Source organism: Haemaphysalis longicornis, unplaced genomic scaffold, assembly GCF_048455015.1.
Source record: "Haemaphysalis longicornis isolate Haplotype H1 unplaced genomic scaffold, Haemaphysalis longicornis Haplotype H1 scaffold_9, whole genome shotgun sequence".
NCBI classification, from domain to species: Eukaryota; Metazoa; Arthropoda; class Arachnida; order Ixodida; family Ixodidae; genus Haemaphysalis; species Haemaphysalis longicornis.
The window spans coordinates 150610399-150638041 of NW_027526460.1; the positions used below are offsets into that span (position 1 = coordinate 150610399).

The 27643-nt window shown below is 46.0% G+C and overlaps 1 protein-coding gene across 1 annotated transcript in view; it reads right to left on the reverse strand.

Moving 5' to 3' along the window:
• LOC144151521 (thiol S-methyltransferase TMT1B-like) overlaps nucleotides 1–27419 on the reverse strand; it is a 31298-nt gene extending 3879 nt beyond the window's left edge. The window contains exons 1-3 of the mRNA XM_077682603.1: nucleotides 27317–27419; nucleotides 16250–16656; nucleotides 15885–16034 (exon numbers count right to left, since the gene is read on the reverse strand). Coding sequence (XP_077538729.1) covers nucleotides 15885–16034; nucleotides 16250–16636 — 537 coding nt within the window. The 5' untranslated portion in view covers nucleotides 16637–16656; nucleotides 27317–27419. The remainder of the gene's footprint in view (nucleotides 1–15884; nucleotides 16035–16249; nucleotides 16657–27316) is intronic.
• Nucleotides 27420–27643: the final 224 nt, after the last annotated feature.

A 27643-nucleotide genomic window follows, 5' to 3' on the forward strand; every position in this document is an offset into this window, starting at 1 on the left:
TTCTGATGGAGGTGAAAAGCAAAAACGCCCTTGTGTTCTACATTTTGGCGTACGCTAAAGATCCCCAGATGGTCAAAATTATTCCGGAGTTCTCCATGGCGGTGCGCCTCATCGCCTGCGTTGCGGCGGCCCATTAAACCCCACAATCAATCAAATGGATCATTTTTCTTCGAGGGCCAAAGTTTCGGCAACTCTGCATGTTCTGTTTTGTGACTTTTTAATTCCGCGCTATAAAATATTACTAAAAAAATCGGCAGTTTATGCTTATAATTAGGATTGGACTTCTGAAATAACGATGATAGAAAATCCCCACATTCATAATATCTAATACGCTTTTTGCATCTTCCAGTTTTCGAACATTGGCGCTTCCCATAAAGGAAGTGCAGGTGTTGTCTGAAACGCCTTTTATTCACTAGTAAAGTGGCAATTGCGTATTCTTGTCAACTGAAGAATACCCTTTGTTTCCTAGAAGGCGTCTGAAAAGTACACAAACTGATAACAATGTTCTGGAAAAATTTGTCCTGTTATCTTATTGGATCTGTAACCCGTGGTAAGCTGCCAACAATTTTTGAGCGTCTGCTTTTTGCGCTCCTTACACTATTTGTGTTAGTTTTCCTTGGACCCTGCACACCTCCTTTGCACAACTGAAAATGATGTATTCGTCATCACTTTTCCTCTCCTCAAATCTCCGAAAAATTGAGACAAGGTCGTTCGTTGAGCATGCGTTCGAGGGGTAGCAAGGAACATGGCGACTTCCGCCCAAATGCTGTGTGTCATTCTGAATCGGCTCCTTCGCAAAGCCTGCAGTGAAACAGCCCTCCACTGACGACAGCCATGTTCAGACCAGTGCTAAATAGATCCTGTTCCCTAACTTCAGGCGATAGCACTCGACGAGACGATTTACAGGGTTTACTCCCCGTATGTCCTAGGAATATTTTTGGATCATATGTGCTTGACGGATGTCTACCTGTTGAACATTGTGAAAGGTATTTTGCAATACCAAAAGGCTCGTGTCAGAGGTGGTTTTACGACACCTGCTAAACCTCTTATAGTACAATGTCCATGCGTGGACCGTCGGGTCCCACTTGCAGGGGAAAGACCCTCTTCCTTGATTTCGGACGTCTTTTATATTCTTCAGCAGACAGCCACCTGTTCTCATCTGTCGTACATTCCCGGTCATCCGTAATCTCTGGTCAAACAGTTTCGTCAGGAGATTGGACGAGGTAAAACAGTTGTCAAGATACAATGTGCTGTTCAGTGGCGAGCAGGACAGATTGTATACCGCCAACAGCCCTGAGTCGGAGAGAAATCTTCTCATCTTTTTTATTTCTCCCGCGATATATTTCGATAGCCAAAGGTACAGATTAAAGGAGCACATCATCCATAGATTTACCGCGAATGAAGATTTTGCACAAGTGGTTGCGACAATATGGCACTACTGACGATGATGATGGGGCTTTTGGGGCTTTCAGGGAGCACTCCAAACTGGCAGAAACAATGGAAGGTTTCAATTCTGAAAGAACTGCACTTTGCCAATCTTTTCACCTGCTCTCAACTAAGCGCTCCCCGCAACCTTAAAAAAATTTTATTACCGGCCAAAGCCTAAAGCGGGCCATCCCTCTTGCGATTGAAAAGCGCAAAATGTTGCTCCCTTCACGCGCCAGGTGGTCTTGAAATGTTGCCTAGGGAAGCTAGGGCTCACCTTTCGACGAAGCGCAACCAAAAGTCGTCATCACGGAGCCCGGAAAAGAAAAACGAGGTGAAATCCGTGTGCCCATTCACGCAACTGTGAAACGACAATGTTCCAAAAACGACCATTCTCGTAAGCTCCAAGACGGGAAACAGGAGAATTTTTATTACTTTCTTATTTTTTGTCGCGTAATCGCCAAACATGTATAGGTATTTTAGTTTTGTTTTCCTGGTTGCAACCTTATCTTTACTGAGAAATAATGCAACAAACAAGTGGTGGAAAAGGAAAGCAAAATACGCCCATTTGTAAGCACCTGTCCACAAGTCCTAAATAGGGTAATAATAAAAATGGAACTGCTATATTTTCAAACATATTCCATAGGTATGCGAAAACAAGGATGAAAAATCTGGTGTATTGGAAAGGAAACATAAATTCATTTTTCATGAGTTTCCAGACGATATACGTTCACTACGAGGGAGATGTTAGAAGCACGCCACCTAAATTTCTGAATATTGAAGTAGTCTACGTAAGAATGATGAATTTTAGTAATGAACACAACATTTGAGTATAATCATGGTCAAAAGACCGGATACACAAGCGAAGAATGATTGCAAGGTCGCCGGTTCTATGCAAACGTTCCTGTGTGAAACTTGCTTCCTTGTGTGTGTTCTTGTGTGAAACGTCCCTTGTGAAAGTTGCTCTAAGCAACCAGCCTGTACTAGCTTTATATTAGCCTGTACATTTTTCTTGGTGCACACCTTTAAAATGACCGATACATAACGACTGGTTGAACAAAAAACTTAGCGTCATTAAAAAGTCAAAGCAGGAAATTGTTCCGTATATCTCCATTACGACAAGCCTAATAAAAAGGGCGTAGCATGTGGATGTAAACAAAACAATCCGAATGTAAGGTTCAAATACAAATAGTATGACATTTTTATGTACAGAAATAATCATAGTATCTCACGAAACGCCTAATGAACGTTAAAGACATGTGAAAAAATATGTGAAAATTAAGGGTCACGTGGAGCTGCTTCGGCGATTTGGTATGACATTTCAGTTCCGGAAGGTGAGGGCGGAAGGTGAGGGCTAAAGACGGGGCAATGCAGACGGCGACAACGCAGAGCGCCACAAACAACTGCACTTTTATTTCGCGGCCACAGCTTATGCTCACTAGCATGGTCAGTGCAATCAAGAAGAAATATGTATAAAGAATCTTGAAACAAAATTGTCATATAAAATGCCCAGTGATGCACTTCACGTTTAGCCACGAGCCGAAAGAAAGTGCAGCTCTTGTGATGAGACGGACGCGGATGGAACGCTGACAGAACGGTCTCAAACACTGTGTTTCAGCCGCTTCCTATATTTTCGCATTTCTGTGACGGCCGAATAATGTGCCCTGTTCAAAACGAGACACTCCGGCATGCTGCTTTTAGCGTAGTCTCAAATGGCCACTTTCCTCGCTCGAAACGTTGTGTTCGCGAAGCCTGTCGTTAGGCGACGGCCAGTCTGCCTGGCCTAGTAGCCTACTGCTTATTGCAAAGGTTGAGAGGCAACGCCGGAACAACTCCACTGACATACGGCACGTGCCTTTTTCAGTGCTACTAATCGCATTTATTCTCGGCTTTCCTGCTTTCCTGAAAAAATGTGATAATTTCCAACGCACCAAAAAAGATTGGCCCCGTACCTGCTCAATTGGTTGCAAATGTCGGCCAAAGATGATAGTCGTCAGCGCCGCTGCCAAGTACATGTCTGCCTTCTCTTACCTGCTCAACTCTCATGCTGCTCCCGTCCCGTGTCGCTACTTCAGAGATAAAAGCACGCTTCCGGTTTGCTCAAGTAATTTAAATTGACCCAGTTTCACTGCTTCATGCCGAATGCCTCAAAGCGAGCGCTGCCAAACGGCGGAGACGCACGCGAATCGATGCCACCTACTACATTGTAATCCTACTCTACGTGTGTTCAAAACGGAACGTTAAATCTATCTAGAGGAACCTTTAGTTACTGTTAGCGTTTTATTTATTAAAATGCCACAAGAGAAACCTCGGATGACCGCTTTTGTATTTTTCGGGACGTACTTTTCATTAAATCAACCGTCCGTGTATTTGTAATAAAGAAACCACTGCGAAAATCACTTCTGTGTTGATTTCTTTCCCCGAGTACGCATAATATTTTGCTTAGGCGCAACAATATTGAGAATATTGACCAGTTTGGACATTGCCAAGGGGCTTAGATGTTTACATTTGGTTGTGGCTATATAAACCTGATGCAGCGATGGCGTAGTGGTAGAACACCCGTCTCGCGTGGTTCGAATCCCGGTGCTGGACAATTCCCACCGGATTAAAAAAAAAAATTCCGCGTATTCATGGAATTGCACAAAGGGGCTTGGGGTGCAGCCTGACCCCGGCGACCATTGCCGGAAATGCACTCCCTCACCAGAGCAGGATTGGCCACCCTGGTGTAGTGGTGGCCACAACCTCCCATGAATACGCCAACTAACCCTCGGCCCTCAGTCCCCAGCGGCTGTGAAGGAACTGACCACGGCGGCGGTCAGACCTGTGACGCAGCAGGGGGTGCTAAGAATCCCTGGATCCGAACAGGCCGCCAATGAAATCTGAACCTGGCAACGTTTAACGCGCGAACCTTATCTAGCGAAGCAAGTCTCGAGGTGTTGTTCGAGGAATTAGAGGGCATTAAATGGGATGTAATAGGGCTTAGCGAGGTTAGGAGGGCAGGCGAAGCCTTTACGGTGCTGAAAAATGGACACGTCCTTTGTTACTGTGGTCTAGAGGACAGAAGAGAACTGGCAGTGGGATTTCTAGTCAATAAAAGCATAGCTGGCAACATAGACGAATACTATAGCATTAACGAAAGGGCAGCAGGTCTTGTAATTAGGCTAAATAAGAGGTACAAGCTCAAGGTGGTGCAGGGCTACGCGCCCACATCCAGCCACGACGACCAAGTAGTGGAACGCCTCTATGAAGATGTGGAATCGGCAATGGCTAAAGTAAAAACACAGTATACCGTAGTTATGGGGGACTTCAATGCTAAAGTAGGCAAGAATCAGGGCGGAGACAAGGCAGTTGGTAACTATGGTCTGGGCTGTAGAAATAGCAGGGGGGACCTACTAGTTGAGTTTGCAGAACGGAATAACCTACGCATAATGAATACCTTCTTCTGTAAACGGGAGAGTCGGAAGTGGACCTGGAGAAGCCCGAATGGGGAGCACAAAAATGAAATAGACCTCATATTATGCGATAACCCTGGCGTCGTGCAGGATGTGGAAGTGCTCGGAAGGGTAAGGTGTAGTGACCACCGTATGGTAAGATCCCGAATTAGGCTAGATTTGAGGAGGGACCGCAACAAGCTAGTACGAAAGAAGCCGATAAATGAGCTAACAGTAAGACGTAAAGTAGAAGAATTCAGGATCGCGCTGCAGAACCGATATTCCGCTCTTAACGAGGAAGCCGAGTTTACGACGCAGGAAGCCAGCGACAAACTTACACGCATTATCGCGGAGTGTGCAGTAGAAGTCGGGGACACTATGGCTAGACAGGATACTGGTAAACTTTCACAGGAGAAGAAAGATCTAATCAGGAAACGGCAAACCATGAGACTCTCTACCGCAGCTGACAGAATAGAACTAGCCGAGCTCTCGAAGTTAATCAATAAGCGTAAGACAGCTGACATACGGAAGTATAATATGGAGAGGATCGAATACGCTTGAAAGAACGGAGGTAGCCTGAAAGCAGTGAAGAGATGTCTTGGAGTGGGGAAAAATCAGATGTATGCACTTAAGGATAAGCAAGGCAATGTCATCACAAATAGGGATAAAATAGTCACAGTGGCCGAGGAGTTCTATAGGAATTTGTACAGCAGCCGCGACATACAGGATAATGCCGAACGAGACAGTAGTTCAGAGGAGATAGACATCCCACCAGTAACGACCGAAGAAGTAAGGAAGGCTTTGAAAGAAATGAAAGGGGGCAAAGCACCTGGTGAGGATCAGATAACAGCAGACCTCTTGAAGGATGGCGGAGAAATTGTCCTTGAAAAACTGACAAACCTGTATACGCAATGCCTAATGACCGCAATGGTACCGGAATTTTGGAAGAACGCGAACATCATCCTAATTCATAAGAAAGGCGACATGAAGGACTTGAAAAATTACAGGCCGATCAGCTTACTGTCAGTAGTCTACAAGGTATTTACCAAGGCAATCGCTAACCGAATTCCTGCAACCTTAGATTTAAGTTAACCTAAAGAACAAGCACGGTTCCGTAAAGGTTATTCAACAATGGACCATATTCACACGATCAATCAGGTGATAGAGAAGTGCGCTGAGTATACTGAACCCCTATATATAGACTTCATAGATTATGAGAAAGCATTTGACTCGGTCGAAACCCTAGCAGTCATTCAGGCATTACGGAACCAGGGGGCAGATGAGCATTATGTGAGAATACTAGAGGATATCTACAATGGGTCTACAGCTACGATCATCCTCCATAGGAAGAGCAGTAAAATACCTATAAGAAAGGGTGTCAGACAAGGAGACACAATCTCTCCAATGTTATTCACAGCATGCTTACAAGAAGTATTCAGAACATTGGATTGGGAACAGGTGGGAGTAAGGGTTAATGGAGAATGCCTCAGTAACCTCAGATTTGCTGATTACGTTGCTTTGCTAAGTAACTCGGGGGACGAATTGCAAAGCATGCTTTCCGCACTGGGCGAACAGAGTAGAACCGTGGGACTGAAAATTAATATGCAGAAAACTAAAGTAATGATCAATAACCTCGGGACAGCACAGCGGTTTGAAATAGGTGGCGAGGCAGTGGAAGTGGTAAGCGAATATATCCACTTAGGCCAAGTTGTGACCCCACATCCAAACCATGAGGCAGAGATAATTAGAAGGATCAGAATGGGGTGGGGTGCATATGGCAGACATTCTCAGATAATGAATAGCAGCCTACCATTGTCGCTGAAGAAGAAAGTGTATGACAGCTACATCTTACCGGTACTCACCTACGGGGCAGAAACTTGGAGGCTCACTAAGAGGGTTCAACTTAAATTGGGGACGACTCAGCGGGCAATGGAGCGGAAAATGATAGGTGTAACATTAAGGGACAGGAAGAGAGCGGAGTGGGTCAGGGAGCAAACTGGTGTTAAAGACATATTAGTAGAAATTAAGAAGAAGAAATGGACGTGGGCAGGACATGTAATGCGAAGGCAAGATAACCGCTGATCATTAAGGGCAACAGAGTGGATCCCTAGAGAAGGCAAGCGTTGCAGGGGGCGGCACAAAGTTAGATGGGCAGATGAGATAAAGAAGTTTGCGGGGATAAATTGGTCACAGTTGGCACATGACCGAGCGATTGGAGAATAATGGGAGAGGCCTTTGCCCTGCAGTGGGCGTAGATAGGCTGGTGATGATGATGATGATGATGATGATGTGATGTTATAAACATATTGTGCAACATCTGTTTCGCTTTGGCCGGGCGGCTGAATCGAGGGACAGACAGACAGACAGACGAAAATGTTCGCGTTCCAGTAGCCAAAAAACCACTTCCGTCTTTAAAAACAACCTTGACTCCTCTGCTTGATGCGATGTTCGTAAACCTGTTAGAAAACCCATGATTCATCTATGGGGCGCCCGATCCCTTACTGCTTAAGACAAAGCTTTATATTTAAAAAAGCTACTCGGCGAAAAGGAACAAAGACACGTGGAAATGACGGGATCAGAGCTTTATATGGTTAGGTAAAAAAATATCCGTTTATACTGTCTACGCCAAATACTTGTCGGTAAAAAACCTGGCTGGGGCGGTGGAGGAAATTTTCGGTGGGTTTAGCTATCTCACAGGAGTTGGGGAGCGCAGCGAGCTACTGCAGGAAGCTAGCTTGTGGGCGTGAAGGTAGCGTGGCTAGCATTTTCGCGTAGATCTGGATCTACTAAACGACCGGACAATTTGGAAATGCCGTATCGACAAAATAGCTCTCCGACTCCCCCTCCTCCTGCAGCATCATCATCATCACCAGCCTATCTACGCCCACTGCAGGGCAAAGGCCTCTTCCATTATTCTCCAATTACCTCGGTCCTGTGCTAACTGCGACCAATTTATCCCAGGAAACTTCCTCATCTCATCTGCCCATTTAACTTTCTGCCGCCTGCTGCAACGCTGGCCTTGTCTAGAGATTCAGTCTGTTACCCTTCATGATCAACGGTTATTTTGCCTTCGCAATACATGCCCTGCTCAAGTTAATTTCTTCTTTATTTCTACTAAAATGTCTTCAACACGCATTTGTTCCCTGACCCACTCCGCTGTCTTTTTGTCCCTTAATGTTACACCTATCATCTTCCACTCCATTGCCCGCTGAGTCGTTCTCAATTTAAGTTGAACCTTCATAGTGAGCCTCAAAATTTCTGCCCCGTATGTGAGTACTGGTAAGACGCAGCTGTCATACGCTTTCTTCTTCAGGGGAAATGGTAGGCTGCCATTCATTATCTGAGAACATCTGCCGTATGCACCCAACCCCATTCTTATCCATCCAATTATCTCTGCCTCATGGTTGGGACCCGGGGAAACAACTTGACCTAAGTAGATATATTCGCGTACCCCTTCCACTGCCTCGCCACCTATCTCAAACCGCTGTGGTGTCCCGAGGTTATTGATCATCACTTTTGTTTTCTGCATATTAATTTTCAGTCCCACGGTTCTACTCTGTTCGCCCAGTGCGGAAAGCATGCTTTTCAATTCGTCCTCCGAATTACTTAGCAAGGCAATGTCATCAGAGGTTACTGAGGTATCCTTCATCAACCCTTACTCCCACCGTTTCCCAATCCAACGTTCTGAATACTTCTAGTAAATATGCTGTGAATAACATTGGAGAGGATGTGTCTTCTTGTCTGACGCCCTTCCTTGTAGTTATTTTACTGCTCTCCTTATGGAGGAAATGGTAGCTGTAAACCCATTGTAGATATCCTCTAGTATTCTTACACAATGCTCATCTACCCCCTATTTACGTAATACCTGAATGACCGCTGGGGTTTACACAGAGTCAAATGCCTTCTCGTAATCTACGAAGGCTATATATAGGGGTTCAGTATACTCAGCGCACTTGTCTATTACCTGATTGATGGTGTGAATATGGTCCATTCGGAACCCTGCTTGTTATATGGTTGACTGAAATCGAAGGTTGCAGAAATTCTGCTAGTAATTACCTTGGTAAGTACTTTGAAGAGTACTGACAGTAAGCTGATCAGCCTGTAATTTTTTAATTCCTTCATGTCACCTTTCTTATGGATTGGGATGATGTTCGCGTTCTTCCAAGATTCCGGTACACTTGCGGTCATTCGTAGTAGTCTCGTAGTAGTGCAATCCACCAGAGCAGAGTTTGAATCAGCTAGCTGAGACAGCTGTGCCAAGCGATGTCCCGTCATATTTTTTAAAGACGATAGTGTTTCTTGGCTACTTAAACCAAGACATTTAGGTCCGATTGTATGTCTGTCTGTCTGTCTGTCTGTCTGTCTGTCTGTCTGTCTGTCTGTCGGTCTGTCTGTCTGTCTGTCTGTCTGTCTGTCTGGCTGGCTGGCTGGCTGGCTGGCTGGCTGGCTGGCTGGCTGTCTGTCTCTCTGTGACTCGATTCAGTCAGCCGGCCAAAGTGAAACGAAGTATGCGCTATAGTCTATATGCTCACAGTGAAACCTGAACGAAACCTGAACCTGAAACGCGACAATTTTTCAAATTGTCGCGTTGCGTTTGTGCTCTAACCACATAACTGCTAAGTGGGGCGTAAGGGGTCTTCAAGCTGCCTATGGCAGCTTTTTTTCTTCCGTCCTCTCTCATTGTGTACTTTGTGTACTTTGTTTGTGTAATTTGTTTGAGAGAAATAAAACATATATCATAACGCATCATGTCTAAGTCCCGTTTATATGCTCAAACTTGTCAACATTGTTGAACAATAACCAGAAATTACGCCAATTTAGGACAGAAAATAATACAGAAGGGATATATACAGTGTTCCTTTATACCAAAATTCATAGATGCTTGATTTTTGCAAAATGAAATACTACATCTAGTGCAAAAAAAATTCAAACTGTCGCCTGCTGCCGCACGCGCCACTGTGACTTCTGGTGGCATTTTAAGAATTCAAGCGGCAACAGTTACGAAAGGTTCCACTAGATAGGTTCCACGTTCTGCTTGCAACGCACATGGACTAGGGCAATTCGGCTGAAGCATAGAGTTTCTTAGTAAGTATACCAGAGAGGAAACTGCCCCTGGTAATCCATGTCGTCAGATGGAAGGGGGGGGGTTCGCATGACCATTGGTTTCTTCAACGGTTTTGGGGATTAGCTTTCTTCACTGTGCAGTAATCCATTTACGAGTTACGAGGTCGCCGATATCCTGCCTGTTCTGTGGTAACCGTGTTCGGTGAAAAGGCAGGCAGCGCGTGATCGTACCTGACGTTGGTTATGCAACAGTAGAAGGAGGTATGACGGAGCAGGGAATACGCCGCCGCGAAATTTGTAGCTGACGAAAAAACGAAACAAGATGTACTTTGACGAAGAACACATACGGGAGCTACGGCTGCCTTTATCTGTCCTATCTTGCCACAAACTCGAGCGTACAACGTCCAAAAGTACCGCATAGTTTTTCATATTATTGTACAGTGCCCAATTCTGGTTACAGTCGTCCGATTCCTTCAGGTTGGGTTCAATTCCTCTCGAGAAAGCACTGGAACTCTCTCGATACGAAGCGGCGGTAACGCGACCACTCGCCGGCTCGCCGGAGAGAAAATGCCAAAATAAATGCTCTGCTGCTCAGCTTTCACCGAAGCTTCGAGTTCTTTCGAGGGGGCGAGTGATGCTTTGCCAATGCTAAGGCGCGTCGATGATTACAGAAGGGAGAAAGAGGGAAGTTGTGCACTCGTCGGCGGCGGGCGCGTTGCGGGTTGTGCCCTCTCTCTCCGCGACGGCGCAGTTATAAAAAAGAGAATCCGCGCCGAAGCCACTGATCTCCACTTAGTTGCTGGATGGCGCTTCGCCGCTGTCGCGGCCGGGCGCGCGCAGGGCCACCGGAAGTTCAACGGCTCGTCCCGGAAGTCGGGCGTCTGCTATGCTTTTCAACCGCTGAAAAGCGTCCCGATTGGCGGATTTTGGCATTTTGTTCTCACTTTATTGCATTTGGGCTACACACATTGCGTTCAGATCGCAACATATGCTATACCGAAATATGCGACGTTAATATGAAGCAGAATTTAATTGCAAAGGAGAACGAAAATGTCACTTGGATCTTGGTTTGAGAGACGACGCAGCTGTAACGGGATTTATGCTAGAAATTTATGCTAGGGATTTATGCTAGAAAGAAAACAACGTGAGCACGGCGACAGGCTGTAGCCGAGTTCGTGCGCCCGTTCTGTCAAAACAGTTGTCAGTAAAGTGGTAACTGCGGAGCCTGCTGCCTGGGGATGGAGAGCACACGGGCACAGTTAACCACGGTTAAACAAACCGCGGTTAGACAAAACCCGCAGTTTGCTGCGTTACACGACAGACGAAATTGCGGTTACGTCGCTAACCATGGTTAGCGCAAACTGAGCTTGGCACCTCAGTTCGGTCACGCTAACCGCACTTTCTGCCGCCGCAGTGCTCAAAATCGCACAATTCAGTTCGGACGCAAGTGGCGGCGCATCAGCGGAGGCCAAAAAAAAAAATCACCTGGCGTTCGGAAGAGACAAAGGTTCTCAAATAGCACGCGCCCAAAAGCTGTCCCCAAGACGCGCTTACGTTCTTTGCATCGCTCTCGCAATCAGCGCGACTGCCCGTCAGCAGCGGCTCGTTTCCCGATCCGCCCGATCAACTACGACAAACGCCGTGCTAAATTTGTAAATTCCGCGCGTCGTCCGCCAGAAATGGATATAGCAGGCAATCTTGAAGCGTTTTCAGCACACGGAAACGATCGGCGTGCGCGTCGGCCGTGCCTGTAAACACGCCGGCGCGCCTGCCCGCACGGCACTGCTTGCGGCCCGAACCATCCCAGACCACGGCAGCAACAGCTTATCGCATCGCCGCTCTTCGAAATCAATCTGATCGCGGAAAATAACTTCCGCATTCGAGAAAATGGATGTTAGTGCGGTGAGAAATTGTGCTATGGATTGTAATTCGCAGTTGTAGAGATAGCGGTGGTCAAATATCTACCGCGATGCTAAGATGAAAGTTCCCAACACCGAACAGACCTAAGCAAACCAAGCCGGTTGCGAGCTGTTGGGGAAGCCCCTCTTCTCGCCTCGCACGAGTGCGTTGCGTTTGTGTCAGAAGCTAATGCTTTAACGATATTTCTTTTTGTCTACACTGCTTCTATTTTTTTTATCGTGAAGTTAAAAGTGTAGTAATTTATTTTTGTTGCGCTCATAATCAAGTGACTGCGGTTAACAAACTTGCGATTTCGCGTGTAACATCCAAAACCGCAGTTTGCGATAACCGCGGTCAAAGTTATTAACCATGGTTAAACTTAGCTGCGGTTACTTTCGCCGTGTAACTAGGGTATACGTTTGCCACCCAACGCCGGTATAAATCTGGCTTAGAGCGAGGGATTCTGCGTAACAACAGCCACAGCTTAAAAACGACACTGATATGACATTTGCGTTTCGCTGCGTATCACGCACGTCGTACAGAATATTGTAATACTTCCAAGTGGAACGTCTTCCCAGACGACTACTCTGGTCTGCTTGTGCAGTTTACGGCGCAACAAGCAGGCATTTTTGGCGGAATGCGTGCGAAACCAGCCCATGCATAGCATGCGCTATGCTGGAACGGCCCGACTTCCGGGACGAGCGCGCGAACTTCCGGCGGCCGTGCGCCGGAGAGCTCGAAGCGCCATCCAGCAACTCTAGTGGAGATCAGTGCTACAAATGGATGCAAATTTGACACTCGCTAGTGCTTTGGCAAAAGCTCGCTTGAAGGAGACCGTCAAATGACAGCAGCAACAGCTGCGAGAAATCACTTCGGACGGAATGTCTTCTTAGCAACACAGTTGTGTTCCGAAGTGATGCCGACTTCAAAAATATTGGTTTAAGAACATCGTAATATGGCCTTCCCACAATCTGTGCTCACAGTGAAGTCTCTTCATTAAGAAAAAAAGCTAGTCTAACTCCCTGCGATCACGGCGGAAGGAGACCAGCAAAGGCGATCGGGCCGTGCACGCCAAGACTAAGGGAGCGGCCCGTCTGGACCCCGGACACCGTGGGGCGGTAGACGCAACACGCTCGACGGGTTGCAATCCCACTGAACGCTTCCCCGGCGTGACGGCGCGGTTTAAGCGGTGATTTGTGTCCTACCAATTCGGCGTCACATGTGAGGTATCTGATCGTTTGTGGCTTCAAGGGTACTTCAGTTCCGCTACCACGGTAACCAACAAACAGTCTCGTTGGTAGTCCACATTTACAGAGGGGAATGGCACTGAATTTTTTTTGCCTTTGTAGATATCGACAGACATTTTGTAGAAATAATAAATGTGTGTTTGAAGATAAGTGTTTTTTTTTTATTTATTCGGCTTAGGTAAGGTACCAAGTAGCACTAAGCGGTTGTTGTATTTGGGTTAGAGAACTCGAAACTTTCCCGTGGCAATCATAAACTTCAATGTTCCAAAACCTAAGAGTACTTTTGACAAACAACAGGTGGCGTCTTGAAATTCTTTGTTAGGTATTTCGCGCATACAAGGCGGAGGAATATTACGGGGTCAATGAAACTGCACGGACCTCCATCTAAAGTTCATATCATGCGAAATTAGGAAACTGGCGAGTTACGAATATTCCTCCTTTCCTGGTAGGCGATTTCCAGTGTAAGGAGCAGTAGAGATACCCCTGTGTTTTATTGTTTGAAATCTGTCTCGTTAAGAAATCAGGACTTATGACTTTTGTGCAACTTGCACTAAATCTCGAGTACGGCTCCCGCCACGGCCCGGTGTTGTTAATCTTTTCCCGCAAGGTTATACTGACGGAGTGAACATTCCACTGTAATGAACATTTCGCCGTTGTGAAGCATAATGCAGTCGGTCGTATCGCTCTGTTCTGCGGTAATGAGGCTCTCGTTCGCGCTGCAGCACTCTGCCAAAATGCACTTTTCAGCTCCACTAGAACTCATTAGCCATTATGTCCTCTCCTGCACAAGGGATATGAACCTACACAAGAAGGTATCGATGCTTTCTTTGGATACTCTATAGACATGTATTCCAAGAATATTAATGTGACGTCGATGGTGCTTACATAACGGGAATCCATTTTGTCGTTGTCATTAGCCAGTGGCTACAGCACGAGCGAATATATGCACCTAGTGCATATCGGCGATAGCACTTACGCCTAGTCAAAGTGAAGCCAGAGTGTTCGTCACAGACTAACAGCACGCGTGTCGAAACTTTGTAAACGGCTGACTTTAGGTCACAACGCTTCTTGTAATCATTGAAAAACCACCTACGAGACCAGTGAGGATTGAAAGGGCACGGCTCACGGCGACCTCATTGGCAACTATATTGGACACCTTCTGCCTCCAGATTTGACCCGCCGTGCCGCGCTCACGAAGCCGAGCCCGAAAGCACGCACCCTCTAGTCACATACCACGAAATCATGCAGAATTTTACGCTGTCCCGTAGGAATAATCGCTTCCCACACCAATCGCTACAGGTACAAGGAGAGATTAGTACACGCTTCAGGTGAATATCGTCCTTCGCGCCATCAGAATGGCTTTTTTCCTTTGATTCCACGCTATTTCCTCCACTTTCCTCTTTCTATGGAGAAATCAGAACACTCAAACATATAGCAGGTGGCAACGACAAATGTACCCTACGAGCTCAGAATATGCTAGCAGCGACTGATATTTTTTAGCGGTATGACAAAAACAGCGCGAGGGGGCAGGACACCCGTAAAGGGGAAAAGGACCGGTGCTGACTGACGACTAAATTTTATTGAAAAAAACCGCGGAGGATACATGATAAATACAAGAGAACGCAGTAAAAACAAGAAATAGTAAAAACCAGAAAACAAAACGCCACCCAAACACGTTATCTATTTTGCATATACCGCGATTAGAGGCATGCTAACACAAGAGGCCCCCTTTTTGTACATTGTACACGCCTCCGCAACTTCACGTGAGCGTTGTTCCGGGTATCTGCTCACAAACGACGCTGAGTGCAGCTTTGGCAAGCAGCCATGCTTTCCCCAATAAGTGGCCAGATAGCTCCCTTGAAATTAACTCAGTGAATTTTTGTGCTCGCGCAGGCACTCATTAATTTATTAATGCATCGTCAAGGGAATAATCATCTGCCCTTCGGACGGCTTGCAGAAGGACCGCGGGACGTTGTGCACACTACCTTGCCTACATTCCCTGTAGGTGCATTTATGCCTAATGTGACAACGTCCGCAGATTAGGTCATCGCTGTTCTCTTTTCTGTAGAACCTTGCAGTCTTTCGGGGGGATAAAGAAACAGCGCTTACGGCAGACTTTTTTCTGGTTTTCAATAACTTGTGGGACACACCATGTAAGTATGCGGTGAGGGACGCTTTTTATTTTTTATTTATTTATCATTATACCAACAGCGCTAGTTTGGCATTACAGTGGGGGGGAAGAAGTACATATATATCATGGACAAAGAAAGCAGATAATACTGAAGATATGAAAATACAAATTGATGTTCAGAGCAAATCGCTGACACAAATCCAGAGAAAGAACCGTTAATGTATGCGCAACATCCAGGTCGTTTTGTTTGGTGAGATTCTTCTCGGGCCTACCTTCGGTGATATCCTCTCGGAAGGCTCCAGAAAGATACTTGATCAAACATTCTGCAAAGCTCTCCTCCTTGAGCCACGTTCAAGTTATCTTTGAAGCTATCTTCGTGATTTCTGCCTTTTTTTAAATAATCTTCAGTCGCCAGTCAGCCCCCGCCCTTGTCGCTTTTTCGTGTGCCCTGTCCTTTGCGCCGTTTTATTCAGCGATCCTTACCGACTCGCCCAGCTCCGCACTCTTCTTTCAGAGGTAGCCGCTTTTTTTACATTACTGGTGTTAGCTGTCCAATTGAAAAGTATTTGCACCTTTCACATCATTGCACCGATTAAAAAAAGCTGTTTAGTGTAGCCCAAAGGACTAAGACATGTCAAGGTTTAGGTAAAAAAATAAACATGTGACAACGCAAATAAACGCACATACCTTCACCAGCACTCTCTTGGCCTCGGTAAGAACTTTGGCTGGGTCAATCACAGAGCATAACGTGGACGTTAGCAACACGACGTCGAATTGGTCGCTGGCTAGCTCGCTCATATCCTCGCCATACGCTTCGATCCATCGTTCCAACTCTATCTGTAGAGTGCAAAAAAGACGTACAATGTAAGCACGGATGGATTACCCAGAAGATATTTGTGGTACTAAAAGGTAAATTATTCCTCTTCGTTACTGGTAGCCCTTTACTACTCGAAAATTAGACAAACTTTAAATACACCATTGAAAACGAGACTGCTTTGTTGTGCGTAACGTTGCATCCAAACCAGTTTCAAGAAATATGTTGAAGCTCCTACCTGCGGGTGCTTTTTGAGTTCGCTGAAGAACAGAGATTCAAACTCCCGGTTGGGATCAACATTGGTGTACTTGATGGGGCGAGTCATGTATCTGAAGTTGGCTCCAGTTCCCGCGCCAATCTCCAGAAGTCTCAACGCCCCACGTTTCCTCAGCTGCGGGTCGTGAGACGTGAGAGAGCCGATTGGGCTGAGTGCCGCGCGCCGGGCATTGTCCCTATCGACAAAGAGTATGGGTACGAATTGGAAGAAAAACACAAAGAAGCGCTGGCGCGCCTTGTGGGAGAATCGCAGGACGGGCTGGAATACGAGGCTACAGAAGAGAAATGCGAAAATCCACAGCGGCCTCAGCAGCGGCAGGAGCGCGCTCCGTTGACTAGTTGGACGCATTTTGGTTGACTCGCTCGAGGCTGAAACAAAGAGGATAAAATGGAAGCAGTCAGTCATAAATACGTCTAATAGAATAATTTTATTGCGTTTGTCATAACTACATCACTAGAGCAAAAAGGTAACACCTGTAGAGGTAGTTAACACAACACCCTCGGGAATTTCCATTGCAAACAATTAAATGTACGACATAAAAGAAGATGTAAGACCCTTCTCGAATTTGGTAATCACAAGCACAGTGGTATTACGCCTTTGGGCGCACGGGACCTAACGTAGCAACACTTTAAACACACACGCACAAGTCAGGCGAAGAAAGAAATCTTCGAGAAATCTTCGTTTGCTTACGAGGTTGCAAAATTAAATGCGAAACAATTAAGCTTACCCTGAAGACACTTACTGCTTGAGTGGGCACGTTGCCGCATAATTAAATTCGTGCGTGCTGGCTTACACATGACGGAATTATTGCAATAGATTGCATGTTACTGTAACTTTGTGACCTTTCAAGTAATTCCTTTAGGGAGTAACAACCCTTTCAGAGAAATTGCGTTTGCCTGTTACCTGTTAAAAATTTGTCAATTACAATGCCTCTACTTTTTTGCGATAGCAGTCAGCTGTGCAGCAATCACTCATCTCTTGGCAAAAACGGTCATGGCTTTTCTGTTTTTTTTTTGCGAAACCACTAAGCACGGAACCTAGAATATACGTGCGCCACTTCACTGTGCTTTGTTTCCAACGCACCCTTTGTTTTACACCGGTGACTACGTCAGGGTACAAAAAAAAAATTACATTAAGGAGTTGGTCGTTAGTAATTATAAATATGGCTCTTTTGATTTTATTTATTTTTACGCGGTGATCGCAAGTTAGTCAGGTTTATTTAGAATGAAAAAACGTTTTCTGATTCGGAACTGAGTGCGCACAACGGAAACAACCTTTGACAAACATTTGAGGTGCGTATTTGCAGTACCGATTGTTACCACTCGATTTAGTGGCTACCTCGCAACATATACCACGCTACATACATAATTGACACGTTTGTTTTTGAAATGAGCCAAATCCAAAAACAGGAACGAGGTCAGACAAAATTGTTATGACAAGAAAAACTCGGCCAATTTCTTATGTAAAAGAGGTTGCAAAGATATAGGTCAGAAAAAGCACGAACACTTGCACGCAGGTTCTATTTGGTATCGAAAATGAGTCAGGTCCTGCTGCGGCACGGATAAAAATTAGCCCTCAATGGGAGTTTGGTTTTCGCTTGATTGTTGGGACTGTATCGTGGGTTTTCCTTTTCGGAGATGTCTTATCATGGATTCAGACGGCAAATAAGAGATCAGCGAAAGATTTGTCCCCAGCCGTCGACAACAAAGTGAACAGAAGAAGTGAACGAAATAAAACTAAGGGATGTGAAAAAAATATTTCATCACGTTTCCCCGGCCCCTACAGAGAAAATCTGGTTATTTTTGTTTATTGATGTACTTGCACATTAAATATTTCTTTACTCGACCAAATAGCCCCCGCTTAGAAGCCCAGGCCAACACCCTCCCACCCCCTCTCTGTCGGTAGGAGCCACTTTAATAAGCTGAAGAGGAAGAAGATACAACCAGCCTTCTGGTGAACCTTCTCAGAAATGCATGGCAAAAGAATGAAGAGCTTGCTAACTTCGTGAGAGCCTTCAGCTGTGCCTAGGAATATGATCCTTCGGACGTCTTTGGGGAGAGCTGCTTATATTGCAAATACTCAGCTACCCTTTTTGTGTAGTTCTAGTGTCCTTGGGGCTGTGTTGCATATGTTTAATGGCCTTTTCGCCGAAAATGCATGGCACCAATATTGAAAGCTAATTTCAGTGAGGTTTTATTCAGAATCGCGCATGTAAAAGAGTGTTTCGGTTCAATACCAGCCAGCTCAGTTTCCTAATATTGGTGAAATCCGCATCATTATTTGTAAATACTTGTGCCCATGAACTTCGCCTCGCTGACATGCAAAACATGTCATAAAATAGCTTTCACAGCGTTTCATTTAGGTTCTGTAAGAAACTTTCGCTTTTTTCTGAAATTATTTTTAGGTGTATTTGAATCATTTTGAAACAAATACGTCTCAGTTGTGTGCTACAATCATGAAAAAGTAGAGCGAGATGTAACGAGGGGCGTAATTGGTTACTCTAGAGTAATTTTCCCATTGACTTTCTGAGGTTGTAATTGCAATTGGAATGGTTTATTTTGGAGTGAAGCAATTACTTTGGGTATTTTTTCGCCAACGGGAAAAAGTCTTCCAGCAGCCAATGGAATTTCGGATGCGTTCGACGACCAGTGACGGTAGCTATCATATGTGTAACTCGTCTAAGGTGTGCTGATGCCTCACACAAATGGAAAATTGAAGCTCTAGTCGTGCCCGTTTGGCGGCAGCTGTCGTCGTCATACCGTAGGTGTGTAGAAGAGAGTCGTAGGCTTATGTAGGCTTAAGCAGCCAACACTAACATTCAGCCAAATGACGTGCTAGGCGACGTCAATGTGCCACGCTGTGGCAACTGGTTGAAGAAGTGAGACCGCTCAGCATAACATTAGACCTTACATTGCGTGGGCTTCTCTTCGATTGCTGCTTTTGTCCTAATTGTTAACCATACCGGAGATCACGGGAAGCTCCCCACTAAGAAACTGTGACTCTGTACGACGCTAGCGTACCAGATAGCGTGACACATACGCCATGTGGCGCAAATGTGTCGCCCGGGAAGGTCATTATGCTTCGGAGTTTGAAAACCGTTGGCAGTCTTCGATTTCGAGTAAATTTTAAAGCTAGAAAGCCATGGGGAGCGTTGGCTAGTTCTGTGTTTTGCTTGCTCTGTCTTGTCTTCCTAGCACCGCTTGTTTACATTTACAGAACTTTGAAAGCTGTGTACAGTGTTGAGATACGTGATTCCGTAATTCGGTGGTTAAGCTACTTGCTCGTCACCTCACGTCCGCCCGATTTATTCCCGTTGCTCCCACGGTTTGTGTTCTTATTTACACGATTCCGGGTAGCTTTACAGAGGAAGGCGTTCCTGACATACCAATATTAATTAACCTCGTGGTGCCCATGACGCTTTAGGTAGATTCACAAAACACTGAGAGAAAACGGGGAAGGATTCTCTGCAGTAAGCGCGCTTAATGTGAGGTTGAAGTTGAAATTTTAGTTGTTTTTTCGCATATAACGGGAGATGACGGAACGACCCGGGAAGAAGCAAAACGCAGATACTGATAGAGGCTGTCCCCAGAAAGCAGTCATGGGCGGCTGCAAAAATACTCAGGGAGCATAATATACAGAACATACAAAGGGGGCGTCCTGATCCTCATTAAAATGTTATTAAAATATCACACGCACACGCACGCACGCACGCACGCACACACGCACACACGTACACACGCACGCAACGCACACGCACACGCAATCGCGCACGCACGCAAGCACGCACACACGCACACACGCGCACACACACAGTAATTCAGATTTATCTAGAGAGCAGTGCAGGCCACGTAGGCGAAAGGTTCTGTTCGGTGGTTTGAATTGCTTCTTGCAAAGCGTCTTGCTGCGTCTGGGCAGGGCCCGTGCGTGTCCATTGTAATATCATCGGCGTAGATACCATGACTGATGTCTAGGATATTCTTCAATTGCGCTGGAAGGTCTTTTACTGCCAAATTGACAAGAAGTGGTGATATGACAGAGCCCTGGGGTGTTCCTTTCGGTGGAGTCGGGAGTTAGTCTCTTCTCACGCTCCCAGTGGCAATTGGGAAGAAAAAGTGGCATCCATCTCCACTGGTCCACCTTGGCTCGCGCGACATTTTGCAACCAAGAGACGTACTATTTCCTAGCTATAACTGTTCGCCTGTAGCGCGAGTGTCTTGTGCTGAGCCCTTGAGGTGCGGACGCACGATAACTGTTTTTTTTTTATTTTTTCTGATAACGCCGCACACATTACGGCCAGCAACAACAGCTCCGCTGTTAACAACAGATGGAGATTCGTCCACGGTTCAGAAGCAGCAGAACGTGAAGTAGAAGAGAACCGTTATCCGACAGGCATGCGTGGACGAACTTCACGATGGTCGCCAAAACACGCACAACAAACTTTGCCGGTGCCGGAAAATGGTAACGCCGCCAGCCCGACTCCACAGCTCTCAGATATGACACAGGGAGGCGCGAGCCTCCAATGCTCTAGCATATAAACTCAAACGCGTCTCATCTGCCCGATTTGACGAACCAATGCCATGCGCTACTGTCGCATTCAGGTATACGCGCTTGGTGATACTAATGTGACATTACAATTATGATACAAAAATTATAACGCATTTTAAGTGCACCTGATATCTTAACTTCTATACTGCAATTTTTATTGCACAATATTTCAGTTTTGATTAACACGAGAGGTATTTTTAATGTTAACCACTGGGCTCAATACCTTTTTCGGTAGTACGGTTTCGTAATTTCTGATAAATTTTAGCGTTACCTCTTCACGAGACCTTTTCGTCCGCATGAGGACAAATGAATAATAGATATTTATATGGAATAAGTAGGCAAGCACGGTGGAACAGTACACGCCGGCTCCCTACAGCAGGAATTTCGCCTTTTTTTTGAGGACGGACACTGTTGCCAAGTCAGGTGTGAATGTGGAGGGAGTTGCAAAGGTGAGGTTGGTTTTGCAGAGTAGCTTCGTGGAAGGCTGCACCCTTTTTGTTGTTTCTAAGGTAACCCAAGGCCGTATGCTGTGCATTGAAGTCCCCGAGGGCCACAAGTTTGTGTCTTTTATTACGTTGACGGACAATTCGTAAAGGCGGTCGATCCCTGAGAGATGCTGGGTTGGAGGACTGTAGATGTTCAGGACATACAGGCTGGCTTGCGACTTGTTGCGTGGTAGAAGCTCGATGAATGTGTAATCAAGGGTGGTAGGTAGGGTGTGGGTTCGGGCAGTTTATGCGGCATGAACGAGGACAGCTGCTCGAGATTGTACGTCGGTGGCATATGTCGTGTACCCCCGGAGGGACACGCTGTCTGTATCAGTTTCCTGCAGAGCGATCACGTCTGGCGAGTGTTGAAGGGGGAAGAGAGTGAGAGGCGGTTGTTTCTTTCGAAATGAGCGACAGTTGTATTGCCATAAACACCCACGGCCTTAAAACATCTGCGAAGTGCGCGCCAGCTCCCGGAAATGCACATCATCTGGACTCCTGGTCACGAGTCCTTCGAGGGGAACGAGGCGGCCCACGTCGCTGCCCTTGTTCATACACACCCGGCCGTTCCTCAAGAAGGCGAAGTCACACAGCCCCTTCGCTCTCCCAAGCCCGCTACTCCTAATTCATAAACGGACATCCTCGCCCATTACCGCCACAACCGACGAAGCTTCCCACCACCGCATCCCCATTTATCCAGAGCAGAGGCGACTGCCTTTCGCCGACTTCCGACAAATTCCTATCCTCACCCCACTATTCTCCATGCCATGTACCCCACCCTCAACTGCCCTACGAGTAATTTCTGTCTCCAACACGGCACCCTGTACCACATGGTATGGGAGTGTCAGAAAACCCCTTCCCTTTCCGCAAATCCACACCCAACGTACGAGCAGTGGGCGGACCAGCTGGCCAGCTCCGACCTCTCAGTCTAGCGTAGCGTGGTGGAGAAAGCTAGAGCAGCCAGCGCGGACCAGGACTTCCCGGACTAAGGAAGACCCGACCGGGCGGGCGTCCAACCATCAGCTCTACATAAAGTTTATCCACTCCACTTTTGAAGGCGGAAATAACAATACCACTTTAAGTTGTGGTCCGAGTTAGGGAAAAAAGGTGATTCGTTTCTCCCCAATGGCTATGCGATTCCCAACGAGCGATCCCTAGTTTATTTTTCGTTTACTATTTGCTGGTAGGTAACACTTGAATATCATTATTTTGATTGCTGCTAGATAGAGGTCGCTTCAGAGCAAACTTCTATGTGGTCTCAACGAGCGATTTCATGAAACACGACTTTCAAGAATCTGGGGATCGATGAATCTTGACTAGGGTAGCCCCAAAAACGGCAAAATATATTTCAAGCCTTCACAGCCATCTCGCTCCAAGAAATTTCTGTTTAAAGCTTTACTTTTAATTACTGCCCGCCGCAGCCAAGCCGCCTATTTAAGCGCTTTATCTGTTTTCTTGCCTATATGGTACGTTTTAGCCCGTGTGACATGCGAAAATGCGTTCCCTTATTCGCGTTTTACTTTTGTATTATTCGCGCTACAGTGTGTCCAGAAGAAATATGCTGATGTTACATGCCCGGAATTCAGAACTTCTCATGTATTGGGCATCTCATCACTAATGCTGAGAAGAAATGGTGTAGACTCAAGAAGCGCTCAGGTACCGTTTTTTGTTGTAAACGTGCAGTTTCAGAGTTTACGCGGCCAGTTTGGGGCACAGATGCTTCAACCAAGAACGGAGACGATTCTCATGGACAATATGATCAGATGAATCCATTGTGAGACATTATCAGATACAAATATTTTAAGGTAAACTTAGTCAAAATGGTTTCTTATCATGAAGTAAAGAAACGAACCCCGCATAGAAAGGTTGGTCTCAGTGTTGTCCAATATTTTACTTTGATTTTAGGAAAAGCGCACCCGGTTTTATGTTACGCAGCCGACATTCGATTTTCGCCATATACAGTTTGCCACGACGACACCTTTCGGCGTTTCAATTTTGAGTTGCAGTGCCATGTATGAAACGAGTGTAAACAAGAAATTCGTCGCTGAGTTTATTCCTCAACTAAGCCACTTGTACGTACTGTTTCAACACTAGCCGTATTCATTTATGGGGGAAATACATTAGTTGTCCGAAAAGAGATTACGAAGGTTCACATCGACATGCTGCTGGTGTTTCTAACAAGTTTTTGTTCTTCCATGTTGACATCCATTGTTCCGAAAGAGCAACCATGGTTACAACAGAATGCCTACTCATACCTCCTTCTCATTGATAGGAAATCATTTTCTCGAACACAACGGGCTCAATGTTTCTGTCTACCTGAAATGAATAAGCACGTTCGGCTACAAAATGTTCATTGTAAAGGTTATCCACCTGTGCATTTCTTTCAATATACAATGTTTGTTAAGCATTTGATGGATGTTATTTCTCATCTTTACCGAATGCGTCAGGAAGTTCCAAATGTCTGACTGAAATTGTGCGCATATATTGCCGTTTCCTCTCACCAGATCAGCGGTCTGCTTAGGCACTGCGTAAAAATTCAAAAAAAAGTTTTGTTGCAGCATCTAAGTCGGTATTTCGGTGCAGGAGTAGTGTATTGGTCTTCTGTTCGTATGTTCGTTCCAAAACTTACGGTAAAAAATAATTTTTCAACTTTCTTTGTACAGTAGACTCTCGATAAACGGAGCTTCAAAGGACCGAAAAAATTAGTCCAGTTGAACAGGTGTTCCGTTTACTGAGATAGATGTGTGAAAGTGCACATTTGTGTGCGTACGCACTCTTCATACCATTTCATGGAGCTCTAAGCAATAAAAGGTGAATGTAGCTGATAGTTTTTAAGAAAGCAAGAAAACTAAAAATGTTTTAGGCACAGCATTCACAAAGTTGATTTGGCAACAATTAGATGCTGTGCACTACAAAATTCATCAATTATTTTTGTTTGATTCCTTGAAACTGCGTCTTCACGGAGGCTAGAGAGGCCTCAACTTCGCGAGTATTAGGAGCCACCGAATGTAGAATACGGCAACGCGGTAATGAAGCGCCAATAACACCACGATGGCACAAACAAGGCAGAAGGAGCTGAGCCCTGTAACCTCAGTGTCTTGAATCGAGACCAAATGACTGGGCCAAGAACTGCGATGTTGCATTCGTTGCGCTAACACGGCTGAACACTAATGAGAAGAGGTTTACGAGGACAACTAGGTCAAAAAAACATGGATGAAAAAAAAACAAAAACAAAAACAAAACAGCCGGAAGCGCAAAAAGCTGATTCTCATGCCGATTGGTTTCACAAATTCCATTTCTAGTTCCGTTTACACAGTGGTGCAGAAATTTTAGTTCCGATTACGGAATGTTTTTTTTGCGTTATCTGAATACAAAACCAACCAACTTACCGGCTACTGTTCCGTTTAAGCGGCAATTCCGTTTAAGCGATTTCCGTTTATCGAGATTCTACTGTACTACAGAGCTCCGAACCAACTTTTATACGCTTCAATTTAAGTTCGGATCTGATTATTCCCCACAGAAAAATTTGCTTTAAAGGGCAGCCGGGGTTTAGGGTTGTGGGGATTCTCCCCTGTGAGCGCCCACGTTAGGCCGTTTCAAACTGCCGCGCGCCACCTCTCCTGCCATCTGGGAACACACGGCAGAAAGACTGTGCGATGGAGGGGGGGCGTGGCACATCTTTGGGCACGCTAGATAAGGGCAGCGGGGCTTGGTAGCGGGGGGAGTTGCCGGCCGGGAGCGCCGCCGGTCACAAGAGAGAAGCCACCGCCGTCAGGCCACCTCGAAGAAGACGCACGTCAGCAAGGCCCGCCGTTCGTCCCGCCGTACCGTAAGCCCTGGGACCCTGAAGTGCTTTTGTTATGTGCTTGGTTGATTGTATCCCCTATTCCATTTATATTTCATTTTCCACTGCTTGAGTAAAGCGCAATTGTTCCTCTTGCAATGTTCTGTGCGTGATGTTTTGACGAGGCCGTTGCCTGAACCCCCCTCGGTAGGCAGAACTCACTACAGGGTAAACACAAAAGACCGGTAGGTGATCGCTAAGATTACACGATAGCGTTACTTATACCAAATCATCGGCGGGAGAACATTAATTACCAACTGAGAAATGAATTACTTATTACCGGTATTCTCGTTGGGGCATAAATTGCATTACAGTAGTCATGCGACAGATAAGTTTCTTGGAATTGAAATCTGATGAAATTTTAATCAATAGCTTATGTATTACACCTAAAGCACGACGTCCTCAATAACAAAAACTTGGCAGGGTTGAATGAGATTAAATCATGTTTGTGGAGTCATATCTCGGTTTTGCTTGCTTAGCCCCGCTCCTCCTCCTTACATGTTAGTGTTTGAGAAAGCGGCTGCCAGACAACCGCTTTTGTAGCAGCAACTACCGCAAATCCAAGTGCATCTCTAACAACACCCCGACTCTGCACAGTGCCGTCGGTTCTTTTGCCGCGAACGCACAGTTAACTTGGATGCAGCAGGCTCCGTTGGCGGCGGCGCATAAAAAACTGACGTGTTCGTTTTGACTCCGCAACTCCCAGAAGGGCGTGGGGAATCCAAAGGAGACCTTGTCTTTATTGATTTTCAGATGTTCTGAAGGACGTTTTTTTAGATTGTTGCGGGAGTAGTAAAGCTATCACTCGAGTGCACCGAGCAGGCGGTCATTCTTTGCCCTCCACGCCGATCCTTCGACATTCCACACCAGGCCATCCTTCAAGAACTCGCATTCGCAAACTGAGGCGACCACACATGCTACTATACCACCTCATTTCTTACCCGTCTCACGGCAAAAGCAGGCGCCACGCAACTTCAGTCCGAAATGTTTAAAACCACACCAAAAGAAACAAAGCACAGGGTAATGAATTTTCCCTAATGTATACATTATTATGAAACACTTACCCCGCCTACTACAGGCCATCCAAAGATTTCACTACGCCATATAAGCAGATGACCTGCCTCTATTGACCTCTACCGAATCGACGCAGCACCAAGAACACGCTACGTGGAAGAAACGGAACTCCAGCTCGTCCCCGAAAGAGATGCAAAGCTCTACAAAGGAAAATCAAAACGTTTGACTCCTACACCCTGTGAATATTGTTGAGCAACGAAGCTGAAAGAGGGGGGTCGCGGTATTTATGGTAATGTTTACCATGTGCGCATAGTAACGCAGCCTTCTTTACTTCACACCCAGTCCTTCCCTTTTCTTGTGCTCTCCCCTCCAATTGTCGCGTGTCCACTCCGCCCGACACTGCTAGCGCGTATGCACGTCATGAACGCCATTTACTGCAGGGTGAATGATGCAGACATTTATTCTCTTTTTCTTCTAACTCGTCTGCAACTCGTTCTTTCCCTCGTATATGCATAGGTTCCTGTAGGGTAAACCTCCTGAGCAAGGATGGCTGTTTTGTCGAGGCATATACAGCTTCGCTGCAAGAACGTCCAGAACCAGCCAGATCACCATTTCTCAACATACCAAAGATGGATCAGCGCCTAATTGTCCTACTGCAACGCACTTTCACCCAGCTTATGCACATAATCCTCAGTCTCCGACCAATGGTTCGGTCTTCAGAAAAGCGACACTCCTCGCAGCACTCAAGACGATTTCATCAGAAGGGTCATGTAAGGGACACACTGCCTGGCACACTTAAACCCGCGGAGACGGGAAATAGAACACCGCCTTTCAGTCAAGGCCGTTTCTGTACTATCCCCATAGGCAGCAGCACAAAACAACCTTACAGCACAGCGTACATAATACATAGAAGGAGCTACAAAACTGTCATCGCCTCATAATTTACACGGCTCAAGCTCATGCCGACTGCGGCAGCTCGGTAATTCGAGCAAAGAAAATGCAATACTCTGGCTATTCGACAATACACCACTTAAGATACATGAATCAACTTAAGAAACCCGCACCCAGTCTATAACCAGGCCTCTCGAGAAGCCAGAGAACGAGCCCTCGTGAAACAGTTCCCGCAATATTTCTCACCCGGGGCACGAAAACCCTGCGGTCCGTTGAACAACCAGCCCTTGCCGTGCGTGCCACCAGCGCCGACTGCAAGGAAATGAGGGCCGCGACAGTCTAACAACGTCTATCAAGATAAATACATCACAGAGCTGACGGACTGTCAAGACGCCTTTTCCAACGTCCACCTAGGCCTCATATCAGCCACGCCCTGACCATTCACCGAAGTGTGTGCAGGTCCTTATAATAGATAGCCACTGGAATACCGGACACAAATTCTATGAAAAAGCTAGGCGGCCCACGCCGCTTACCGCGTTAATTCACGCCAGGCGATTTCCCGAAAGGGAAAAA